The sequence below is a fragment of the Furipterus horrens genome, unplaced genomic scaffold (assembly GCF_987537825.1).
Source record: "Furipterus horrens unplaced genomic scaffold, mFurHor1.1.pri manual_scaffold_4, whole genome shotgun sequence".
Classification (NCBI taxonomy): domain Eukaryota; kingdom Metazoa; phylum Chordata; class Mammalia; order Chiroptera; family Furipteridae; genus Furipterus; species Furipterus horrens.
This window is the reverse complement of record NW_028327174.1, coordinates 69,585,123-69,597,794: the sequence shown is the minus strand read 5'-3', so window position 1 is coordinate 69,597,794 and position 12,672 is coordinate 69,585,123. Positions and strand designations below refer to the sequence as shown.

General features: G+C 37.6%; 1 protein-coding gene across 1 annotated transcript in view; it reads right to left on the bottom strand.

The window, feature by feature from the left end:
- TRHDE (thyrotropin releasing hormone degrading enzyme) overlaps nucleotides 1-12,672 on the bottom strand; it is a 396,580-nt gene that overhangs the window by 278,158 nt on the left and 105,750 nt on the right. The window contains exon 3 of the mRNA XM_090275652.1: nucleotides 8,413-8,539. Within this exon, the coding sequence (XP_090131778.1) occupies nucleotides 8,413-8,539 (127 nt within the window). The remainder of the gene's footprint in view (nucleotides 1-8,412; nucleotides 8,540-12,672) is intronic.

Genomic DNA, 12,672 nt, shown 5'->3' with positions numbered 1-12,672 from the left:
AAACAAACAAAAAACAATTCAAAGGATCAATAAATCCAGGAGATGGTTCTTTGAAAGGATAAAACAAAATTGACAAACCTTTAACCAGAGTCATCAAGAAAAAACGAGGACCTAAATAAATAAGACCAGAAACAAAAGAGGAAGTAAGTACCAATACCAAAGAAACACAAAGGATTGTAAGAAATTACTATGAACAAAGGCATGCCAAGAAATTTGACAACCTGGGTGAAATGGATAAATTTCTAGAAATATACAATCTTCCAAAATTGAATCAAGAAAAAGCAGACAGCCTGAATGGACCAATAACAGCCAGCAAAATCGAAATAGTAATCAAAACCTCCTGGCTCTCAAAAGACCTGGACCAGATGGCTTCACAGGAAAATTTTACAAACATTCCAAGAAAAACTAACTCTGATCCTTCTAAAACTATTCCAAAAAAAATTTAAGAAAAGGGAAGCCTCCCAAACTCTTTTCATGAGATCACTATTATCCTAATTCTGAAGCCAGGTAAAGACACAACAAAGAAAGCAAATTAGAGACCAGTATCTCAGATGAACATAGATGTTAAAATTCACCAACGAAATATTGGCAATTTGGATCCAGCAATACATTAAAAAGATCATACAACATGATCAAGTGGGACTTATCCCATGGATACAACAATAGTACAATATTTGTAAATCAATAAATGTCATACACCACATAAACAAAAGGAATGACAAAAACCACATGATCATGTCAATAGATGCTGAAAAAGCATTCAATAAAATCTGGTACCCTTTTATGATAAAAACACTCAGCAAAGTGGGAACAGAGGGAACATACCTTAACATAAAGGCCATATATGAGTAACTTACTGCCAACAATATACTCAATAGGCAAATACCAAAACCTTTTCCCTTGAGATCAGGAATAAGACAAGTATGCCTGTTTTCACCACTCCTATTCAACATAGTAGTGGAAGTTCTAGCCACAACAATCAGACAAGAAAAAGAAATAAAAGGCATCCAAATGGAAAGGAAGAAGTAAAAATGTCATTTTTTATAGATGACATGGTAGTGTACATAGACAACCTTAGAGTCTCCACTAAAAATTACTCAACCTAATAAGTGAATTTGGCAAAGTAGCTGAATACAAAGTCAATATTCAGAAATCAATGGCATTTTTGTACACCGACAATGAACTATCAGAAAGAGAAACTAGGGAAAAATCCCATTTACTATAGCAACAAGAAAAATAAAGTACCTAGGAATAAATTTAACCAAGGAGGTAAAAGACCTGCTTTCAAAAACTATAGAACACTGAAGAATGAAATTGAGGAAGATGCAAATAAATGGACCCACATACCATGTTCATGGATTGGAGGAATTAGCATCATTAAAATTTCCATACTACCCAAAGCAATCTATAAATTCAACACAATTTCTATTAAAATACCAATGATATATTTCACAGACCTAAAACAAATACTTCAAAAATTTATATGGAACCAAAAAAAGATCCCAAATGGCCTCAGCAATCCTGAGAAAGAAGAATAAAGTTGGAGCGATCACAATACCTGATATAAAACTATACTATAAGGCCACTGTAATCAAAACGGCCTGGTACTGGTATAAGAACAGACATGTAGAGCAATTTAACGGAATAGAGAGTCCAGAAATAAATCCATGTCTCTTGGTTAATTAATATTTGACAAAGGGGGCACAAGCATACAATGGAATAAAAGCAGTCTGTTCAATAAATGGTGTTGGGGGACTGGACTGGTACTTGCAGAAAAATGTAACTAGACCACCAAATTACACCATACACCAGAATAAACTAAAAATGGATAAAAGATCTAAATAGTCCTGGCTGGTGTTGCTCAGTGCATTGAGTGCTGGCCTGTGAACAAAAGCATCACTGGTTTGATTTCTAGTCAGGGCACATGCTTGGATTGCGGGCCAGGTTTCCAGCTGGGGGCATGTGAGAGACAACCACACACTGCTGTTTTTCTCCCTCTCTCTCTCTCCCTCCCTTCCCCTCTCTCTAAAAATAAATAAATAAAATTAAAAAATATTTTTTTAACTAAATAAGTTGTGATATCATAAAAGTCCTATAGAAAAACATAGGTAATAAAATTTCAGATATCCCATGTAGTGATATGTTTGCTGATACATCTCCTAGGGCAAGGGAAATGAAGGAATAAACAAATGGGACTGCATCAAATTAAAAAGCTTCCTCACGGCTAAAGAAACTATCATCAAAATGAAAAGGGAACTAACTGTATGGGAGAATATATTTGCCAATGATACATCAGACAGAGGTTTAATCTCCAAAATATGTAAAGAACTCATATGACTCAACATAAGGAAGACAAACAATCCAATTAAAAAATGGGCAAAGGACCAGAATAGACACTTCTCCAAGGAAGTCAAACAGAGGGCCAACAGACATATGATAGGATGCTCAGCATCACTAGCCATTAGGGATACACAAATTAAAACCACAATGAAAGATCACCTCACACCTGTCAGAATAGCTATCATTAATAAATCATCAAACAACAGGTGCTGGCAAGGATATGGAGAAAAGAGAACCCTAGTGCTCTACTGGTGGGAATGCAGACTGGTGCAGCCACTGTGGAAAATATTATGGAGTTTCCTCAAAAACCTAAAAATGGAACTGCCTTTTGACCAAGCAATTCCACTGTTGGGAATATACCCTAAGAATCCCCAAACACCAATTCAAAATAACTTAGATACCTCTATGCTTATAGCAGCACTATTTACAATAGCCAAGTTCTGGAATCAGCACAAGTGTCCATCAGTGGATGAGTGGCATCAAAAAACTGTGGTACATTTACACAATGGACTACTACACAGCAGAAAGGAAGAAGGAACTCCTACCTTTTGCAACAGAATGGATGAAACTAGAGAGTATCGTGCTTAGTGAAATAAGCCAGGTGGTGAAATACAAATACCATATGATCTCACCTATAAGAGGAAGCTAATGAACAAAATAAATTAATAAGCAAAATAGAACAGACTGACAGAGGCCAGAGAGGAGGGGAGAGGAGGATAACAGTGGAAATGGGGACACGACTAGTTACAAGAACATGTATGAAAGGCCCATGGACAAGGGTGTGGGCACTGACTGTGGGAGCAGGGGGACGAGGGGTGGAGGAAGGGAAAGGGGAGAAATTGGGACAACTGTAATAGAATAACAGTAAAAAGCGAAATAGGTATATCTAAAACAAAACTCAATCATTCAAGCTAGACCCTCCTATTTATGAACCTCAATAGGGCAACTTATCCCTTAACCCACCCATCTGTTCCATTATAGAAAAATAAATAGACTTCATCAATAGAGAGAGAGAGCCCGAGGTATCTATGGGCTTTCCCCACTATACAATTCTCAGAATGACTTCTCTACTTTTTTCTCCACCTTTTATTAAATTTGTTTCTTTTTTCAAGACTCAAGTAAATATAAGGCTTCTTTTTATGCACATTTCTTGCCTGCAGCATTGTGCAATGATCCCACATTCTTAACATGGTAGTATAATTTTGCCCTACAAAATGTTGGTGCTTCCATATTGTATGAGTCTCTAATCCATTCATTCCTATAAATATTGTATTCTCTCTTCAACAAAACCACAATCTCCTTGAAGCCAGAAATCCTTGTTATAAAATAGTTGTGTTTCCTCTACAATCACAGCACTGTGCCACGTAGATATTGAATTCTTCATAAAAGCATGCTGTCAGGGAAAAAAAGCAATCAAGCAAACTCCTTTACAAAACATTGATTTACAAATTACAAAGTAGCAGCAAAAAGAAACTGAAGGCTATCTGCCATAATTAATTGAAATCTAAATAGGGTGAGTAACAAAGTATTCCAATACAAATCTGTCACTTTGCCACTTAATTAACTTATAAAACATCAATGTTGAAAAAACATTTAAGATCCTCAAATATATCTTCTAGCTGATAAAATTATGAGTTGTAGGAAGGTGCTTATTTATTTTATTTTTAACTTTTCAAACTTTTTAATGTTTTAATTTTAACATTAATATGAAATGAACAAAAATAATGATTACATTATTTTTCTGCCAATCAGATTATCTGGTTTATTAAGGTGACCTATACTTTAATGTCTGGATTTTCAAAATTTCTGGAATTTGTTTCATCAGAATCCTAAAATGTTGAAGCCAGGCAGCCTCAGTTTGAATTATAAATCCATTCATTCCTCCCTTGTGATCAGAGCACATCACTTTGTCTCTTAGAGCCTAAATTTCCTCACCTGGAAAATGAGAACATAACAGTCACTGCGTCAAAGGCAGTAGAAAAGATTAAATGGGTTGGGATGTACAAAGCCCTTAGGAGTGGCCCACATTTAGTTACACAAGCCCATTTGCTTTTATAATTGGGGTCAATATATTTCGTGGATGAGAGGAAAGATAATTTAATGTTTTATGTGTCTGTAACAACCGGCTTTTAAAGTAAACCTCCAAGCCTCTGAGTGTTCTCATGAAAATAGAGCACATACTATAAAGAAAGACTGCTGTATTATATCAAAGAGACTCTATGCCTCTCATTACAACTTAACACCAAGAAAGAGAAACCTCATACAAATATGTTTAATTACCTAAGTTAGAGATTAAAAAAATACATCCTCCCACAGGTACACTGGCTAAATATTTGGCTTAAGGACATTAGAGAAATATCCTTGTGTAACAAGAGAATAAATTATTGCCCTAACAGTGAGCATAAATATTCCTCTTAAGGAACTATCGTGATAAACTACTTGGTGTGGAAACTCAAATCCTTAGCGACAAGCTAACATGAGATGATGCTGCAGCACAGAAAGTTAAACTATTCAGTGTTAGGAATGAAAAAGGACTTGGGAAGATTGAAGAGAGAAGACATGCGGAGTTTATGACAGAACAGCAAATAAATTTTTAAGAAAAGGAGGCTCCAATATTACATTTTAAGGTTGTTTTGCTGCTTGCTTTTGGCCATGTAACACCCTGGCATTCACACATGCCCACATGCCTCTGAAGCTTCAGTGAATTCAGGTTAACTGGTGGACAGTGCTCTTATTTATTTGTCTCAGTTTGGTTTTGTAATGCAAATCAAAGAAGCATGCTTTGGCACAGAGACATGCTTTGGGACAGGGACAGATCCGTGAGGTGAGGATCCTATCAGTTCACAGCTCTTCACCAGAGATCAGCATTATTAGAATACAAATAATTCTCTCCCTATTCACCAAACCCTCTACACTAGGAACTTCCAGAAATGCTAATCTGTGGTCTAGAAATATATTCACTGTCCCTAGTCACTGTATTCCCTCCCTAGTCCACCCCCATTTGCTCTTGAACATGCCCTATCAGGTCCTTGCTCTTGTCAAGGTCACTAGTGATGTCCACATGTCTAGTGCCAATTAATGGTCAATTCTCAGTCCTCATTTAACTGGATTTATCACAATATATCACCCACTCTCTATGAAATGCTTTCCTCATTAGATATTCAGAACACCACATATATTTATTTTCTTATTAGGTCAATCTGTTGCTTCTTGTCAACCTGGCTCCCAATCTCTGTTGTTCCTATTCTCTTTTCCACCTGCTTTCACAGCTTTCACAGTTTGGATGGTCCTAACCATCCTGACCTGCTGGCAAATGGATTTTCTTGCCAGATTACTTACCCAAATTCCATAGTTATAAATTCAGTTGTCTACTTCAATTTCTCACAGACATCAAGGTACCACCTAAATATTTAATAGACACATCAGTCTCAAATACTATTTTTTTCTACAATTGTCCTGTTTCAGTAAAAAGCAATTCCATCCTTTGAAGTCTCAGATCAAAAACCTTAGAATTGCCCTTGGTACCTTTCTTTCTCTTACTTTTCACATCCCGTTCAGCGGTGAATTTTTGTCTGTACCTTCAATATATACCCAGAATTGGACCATTTCCAACTACCTCACTGGTAACATCCTAGTCCATCAGGCAACCATCACATTTCGCCTGAACTTTGCCTTATACTCTTAACTGGTTTTATGTCTCTGACCTTTCCCCCTATATCAGGGTCTCTCAGTATCAGCACTACCGACATTTTGGGCTAGATAACTCTTTATTATGGGAGGCTATAGTGTGCATTGTAGGATGTTTACCAGTATTCCTGGCTCTATCCACTAAATGCCAATAGGACACACTCTATCAACCAACCCCCACCACCGAGTTGACACAAACAAAAATGTCCCTAGATACTGCCAAGTGCCTGAAGGACTAAATCACCATGATTGAGAACTTTTGCCCTACAGTGTATTCAGCCTGGCTTCAAGGATAACCCTTTCATAACAGAAACCAGATTATGTGATACTTCTGCTAAGAACTGACCAATTGATTTCATCTCACCCGGGGGGGGGGGGGGATGCCCAAGTCCCTACCACAGGCTCTCCATAATCTACTACTCACTTTGACCTCATCTCCTTTACTCAGCCTGTTCCAGTCATATTTGTCTCTTTGCTGTTCCTCAAGTACGCCAGCAAAACTCCCATCTCAAAATCGGGGCACTTTTTTCCTTCTACCTACAGTCTTTGTCCAATATTATCCATTTGGCTTACTCCTTCACACCGCTGAGTTCTTTGCTCAAAAGTCAGCTTCCTAACAAAGCCATCCACATTCACCCATTTAAAAGATTCATTCCCTTTCCCATGCCTGACCTGCCCAACACACTTCCTGCTCCTCTGCTCTAGCTTTATTTTTAATGTTACTTATCTGATATACTGTATGTGTTACTAATTGCTGTAATGTCTGCCTCTGCCTAATAAAACATAAGCCCCAGAAGGGAAGGGATTTTTGTCATTTTTATTTTCTGTTGTATCCCCATCACATGAAAAGAACCTATCAGAGACACTCGATAAATGTTTAAGGATGGAAGGGAGGGAAGAAGGAAGGAAGGAAGGAAGGAAGGAAGGAAGGAAGGAAGGAAGGAAGGGAATAAAACCATCTTAGATCTGAAGGGTCAAGGCAACACAACTGATATTTAAGATACATCTGCATGCACCATTGACAAAGACTGAGTTGTTTCCAGAGGGTTGATTTAAAGTATAATTCATAATATACAATGGAAAGTAAGGATTTGTCAAAATGTTTCTATGCTTAGGAATTTTTATGTAGGGGGTATTTAGAATGCATACTGATACATCCATTAACATATAGGTCTAAATATCTATGGATACATAAAATTAGTGGAACTTCAGGAGAAATTTTACAAAATGCCACAGGCTAAGATAACTCCCCAGAAACATAAAAAGAAGTGTGCTGGGGTAAGTCAAATCATTCAATTATATACACCATAAGGTAGCTTGACAAGTAAAAGTAACAGTGAACAAAGCTCTTCTCTACAGATGAAAGCCTGCATGGTTCACTTGAGAGGGAGAGAGAGAACTGGAACCGCTTCCTGCTGCAAGCTGACAGTTACGCGGAACCCCCTGAAGTTATAAATTGAATTCCTCTACTAATTACTGGTCTGAAGGGGACAAAGATCCACATTTTGTTTCTCTTGCTGAACTTGCAACATAAGCACTTGTGAATTTTACATTAGGGTCAAGCTGGGAAGTTCCCAGTCAGTTTCCCATGGAGTACAGAACGAGTCACCTCCCATGCAAATGAGGTCAGGTATTCTTCCTGCCTTGGGTGCCTACCAAGGAGAGTTCAGTGTAATGGATGCTAATAGGGAAGCTGATACAGAGAGGAAAAGAAAGAAGGCAGAACAAAACAAAACATAGATCCTATTTGAAATAAAATTATGTTTAGAAATTTGAAATTAAATATTATGTATTCTAAGAGCACGTATTTCAAAACCTCAGAATCTTATAATATCACTCATTAAAAGTATATGCCACACCCACTGATAACAATATCAACCATTCTATCTACTCCCTGAACTACTCATTGTCAGACCAATAAAGCTACACAGCAGGCAGGTGCTTAAATGAAATAGGCCCAGTTCTCCAGAGAGGAGAAGTTGTGGTTCAAATACTGACACCTCTGATCAGATAAGCACTTTATTCTTGCCAACGACCAATAACTTTTGGGTTGATGCTGACCAAAACGCTCTGGGGAAGGAAAGTGGGTGAGGAGAAGGAAAGGGGAACAAAGAATTGTTGTGATATAATATTTCAAAACAGGTTTTCTGAGAAGGAAAAATAACTTTAGCATTTCTAATGGGCATGCATACCCTTTCTAATTTCCTGGAAAGTCAGATTTTGCTCCCCTAAAAAAGCAGCAACTTCATTCAAATTAGGATAACAAAATTCATCCATTGATTCAATAAACAAGTATTAAACATATTCTCTTTGTAAAAGAAGAAAATGGAAGCATATTTACTGTGAACACAATCTTTTCAATAAAATAACCAAGAAAATTCTTACCTAATTTTGGCAAGGAATAGGGCACTTTAAAGTAGTCCTCATAAAATTCTATTAATCTCTTTGTTATATGGAGAGCATAGTCCCCAGATCCTCTTCTGATAGCATCGGGTCTTGCGTATAACCGTACCTAATTAAAAATATATATAAAAGTTACTTTAGCCTTTTGGTACCCAAGTTTTATCTTCCCTGCATATATGAATGTACACAAATCACTTCGTATACTACAAAAATTAAACAGTAGTCTTGTTCATATATCAAAGCATGCTGTGGCTGAAAGAACCAAACTTTAACAATTAAAGTAACCAAGTTGAGCAAGTAACAATTTCCTCACTCCACAAGAAGACATAGAGAAGAGTTATACACCCTGCATCAAAATAAATATTCAAAGTTATCACTTACATGTGCTCACTAGAGATAGGAAGGGACGGTGGATTAGTATAATGGTTCCCTGACTATGCTGAATATGCAGGATATGGTGGCTCAGCAGGAGAAAAAATTCATGGTTTGTTAAAGACACACTGCACCCAGCTTTGGAAGCATTACTGAGCTGAACAAAAATACTAAGTTATGCTCCCTTCTCTTCTTTGGAACTAACTGCCCTCATTCCTGATATGCAAAGTAGGAATAGAAAATTTTTCGTGTACCTAAATGATTGCCATTCTGGAAAGCCGTCTGCAACTGCTCAGGGCTTCAAAACCAGCTGAAGTCATTCAGATTTCTAACACAATCCGGATACTTAATATTGATTTTTTTAAATCAAGTGTTGTATATTATCTAGTCCTTGGCCAAAAAGAAGCCTGAGGCAAATAACATAAAACTGAACAAAACTAACAATTGTACAGAAAAGGTTAAAATGAGATTAGTTTTCATAAAACTTTCATAAAGCTATCCAGCATCTTTCTTTCCAAAGGCTAAATCTATTTTTCACAGATGTGGTCCCTAATCCTCATATCAATCCTGTGAATAACAAATATGTATTTCGTGGCACGGAGGTGAGCACAGCAGCCCAGGAGTTGGGCTGTAGCCCTGCTCTGGGGCTAACCACACTGGGTGATACTGAACAAATTACTTAACCTCTTTGGGTCTCAAATGGTCTCATTTATAAAATAAAGGTGTTGGCCACCAGCTGGTTACTAAAGTCTCCTTCAGTTTAAAATACGTTACTTCAAATCACATTTCACAGATAAAGGAGTTTTCTGTTCTTTTTAAATCACTAAAAAATAAATAAATAAATGGTTTATTCAACAGAAAGACAAAAGGAAGTTGTATTCAATCATACAAAAATTGACTATACAATCAACTCTTCATTATCCTTGCCTAAGGGAAGAGAGATGTCAAAGATATGTTTAATCAAAAAGAGAAGAAAGTTTAAAATATACATTCTTACTTTATGTTAGAAAGACTTATAATTTAATAAGATATCTACTAAATGAAATAGGATTTACTTACTGAAATTATAAAGCTACTTCGCACCCAACAACCAAATCAAATGTCAAATTTAATTCACAGTCATCTACAGCTTGAGTTGGCGGCGCAGACACCACCTACAACAGCAACACTTAACACTCTTAGAGAGACGGTGGTTATAATTCCTTGCTCCTGACATCACCTGCTTATAAACATGCAATGTTTTGAGTAAAGTTCCCAAGAAGCAGACCCTAAGGAAAGGATGAGTATACAAATGATCTACCAAGGAGGTGATCTCAGAAGAAACCTGCAAGGAAGCATTGGGAAGCAAGATGAAGAAAAATAATATGCTAAGCAAGGTGCAGTTTCAGGTGAAGTCCTGGCCTCAGCCTGATCGCACAGGTAGCTCCAGAGTATCAAGTGCACTGGTGAGTTTGCACTTCCTTGAGGCACGAGAGCTAGATTCCCAAACCCCTGCACCTCAGTCATTGGATACTGGTTACTGAGGGGAAGGCCTAAAATCCCAGGTACTTTTTGTTCTTGCAGATTTAGCTACGCAGCTCCAGTGGCCCAAGTATATGCCTTTGAAGATTTCAGGTATGACCTATTAGGAGTAAAGCAGAGAGAGCGGGGTATGGAAGCACCAAACAGGAAAGAAAATGTGCCCGTGTACCCACAGCATACTCCACAGACAGTAACCATTCATTCATTCATTCATTCAACAAATACTTATTTGACATCTGCTTTGCATCAGGCCTGGACCAAGCATTTTTAACTTAGCGATGAATAAGACATGTTGTCTAACTAAAGCATTATTGGGGGAAAAGGTAATCCAAATGATCACCCATTCTCACAGAGCTTCCCATTTATTAGGTAAGATAATCACAGATAATGATAAATGGCATATGAATGGTAAACTATAAGTGACAAATGTATACTGAGGAGAATGGATAGCTTTCAGAAGGTTCAAGGCAAAATAAATAGTAATTTTATGTAAAAGCCAAAACCAGGACCACTGCAAAATGATGCAGCAAAAGGTCACTAATTTTACTCCTAGCAAGCATCATTGATTTTGGTAGAAAACAGCCATTCCTATTATCAGCTTAACCAGTTAGTCAAGCTATCTGTAGGCCCAGACAGGAGAAACACAATTAAATCAATCTGATTGTCAAGATGTGATGGAAATGACTCAATCTCAGTGAGAAGATAAAATATACACATGCTTAGCACAGTGTCTTCATTTGTTCATTCAAACATTATGGCACACACGCTGTGTGTCGGGCATTGTGCTAAAGAACAGAAATAGAACAATAACAATTCCTACCACTAAATGAACAACACATTTACTCTTACTGCTCTTAAGAGGTTCACAATATGTGGGAAAACAAACAAATAAATCAACAATAATATGCAATGGGAGAAATGCAACAATGTACTCTGCCTTCCCTCGCATTAGAAAAGTCGAACAGACTGAGCTCCTGTCCAAGGCCAAGCCCTCTGCATTCTGTCCCTTCTTGCCTTTCCAAAGATATTCTCTAAATCCTCTCCTTTATTGCCCATATCACCAATTTATGTCTCCATGCTGCATCATTTTCTTCAGCAAATAAATACTCTGTATTGCTTCTTATGTTTAAAAACAAAATCTTGGCTGACCACAGTTTCTCCAGCTAAGATTTCCAGCAATACTCCTTGAAAATGTTGTTTTCTATATAGCTAGGATTGGCATATAAGTTAACATTCAAACTACTTTAGAACACTTTTAGAATGAAAAGGAGCACTTAGGTTTAAGTAGGTTAGTTGCCCCTTTATACTCTGTGTCTATTCTCTCTTGAATTCACTACAATAAAAATTTCATTCCCACTTCTCTACCATAACAGCTCTCACCAACATCACTAAAGGCACCAGGATGCTAAATCCAATGGTCAGCTCCCAGGCCTCAGCATGCATAACGTATCAGCAGAATTTGACACAGTTGATCGGTTCTTCTCCTTCTAACACTTTCTTCACTGGGCTTGCATCTTACTTTTCCTTCTATCTGGTAGACAGCTCCTTCTCTGTCTCCTGGTTGATTCCTCCTCCTCCTCCTCCTTCTTACTTAATGTTGGAGAATCCCTGGTTTAAATCCATAGACATCTTCACTTCTCCATCTACACTTGGTCCCTTGGTGATGATACCTATTCTCATGGTTATAAATATCATTTAGATCCTGAAGACCTAAATGACTTCCAGACTTCCACACTCATTAATTCAACAGGCCCCTGGATGTTTGTACTAAGATCTCTAATAGGCATCTCAAGTTTAACATGTCTAAAACCAAACTCCCGATTTCAAACACACACACACACACACACACACACACACACTCACACACACCCCTATCTGCTACTTTATAAGTCTTTCCATTCATTTGCCCAAGCCCAATGCCTCAACATCATCCCTTTTTTCCTCTTTCTCTCACACTTCATGTTCAATTGGTTATAAAATCCTTTCAGCTCTACCTTCAAAAGGTATCCAAACACCAATCGTCTTTCATAACCACACCACTACCACTCTGCTGCAAGCTTCCTTCATACATACACTGCTCCAGTGTCCTACTAACATCTTGCCCCTTTCTCTTAAGTATGTCCTCTACACAGCAACAAAATGTTCCTGTTAAAATAAACATCAAGTTGTATCACTTCTTTCCTTTCCTCCTCCAGTGGCTTCCCATCTCATTCAGAGTAAAAGGCCAAGTTTTACAAGAGCCCCAGTATCTCTATAAAATATCGTCCACTTCGCCTCACTCGCCTTATTTCTTACACTTTGCCCCATGCTGACTCACTCCACTCATACACTAGCTTCCTTTGCGTTCCT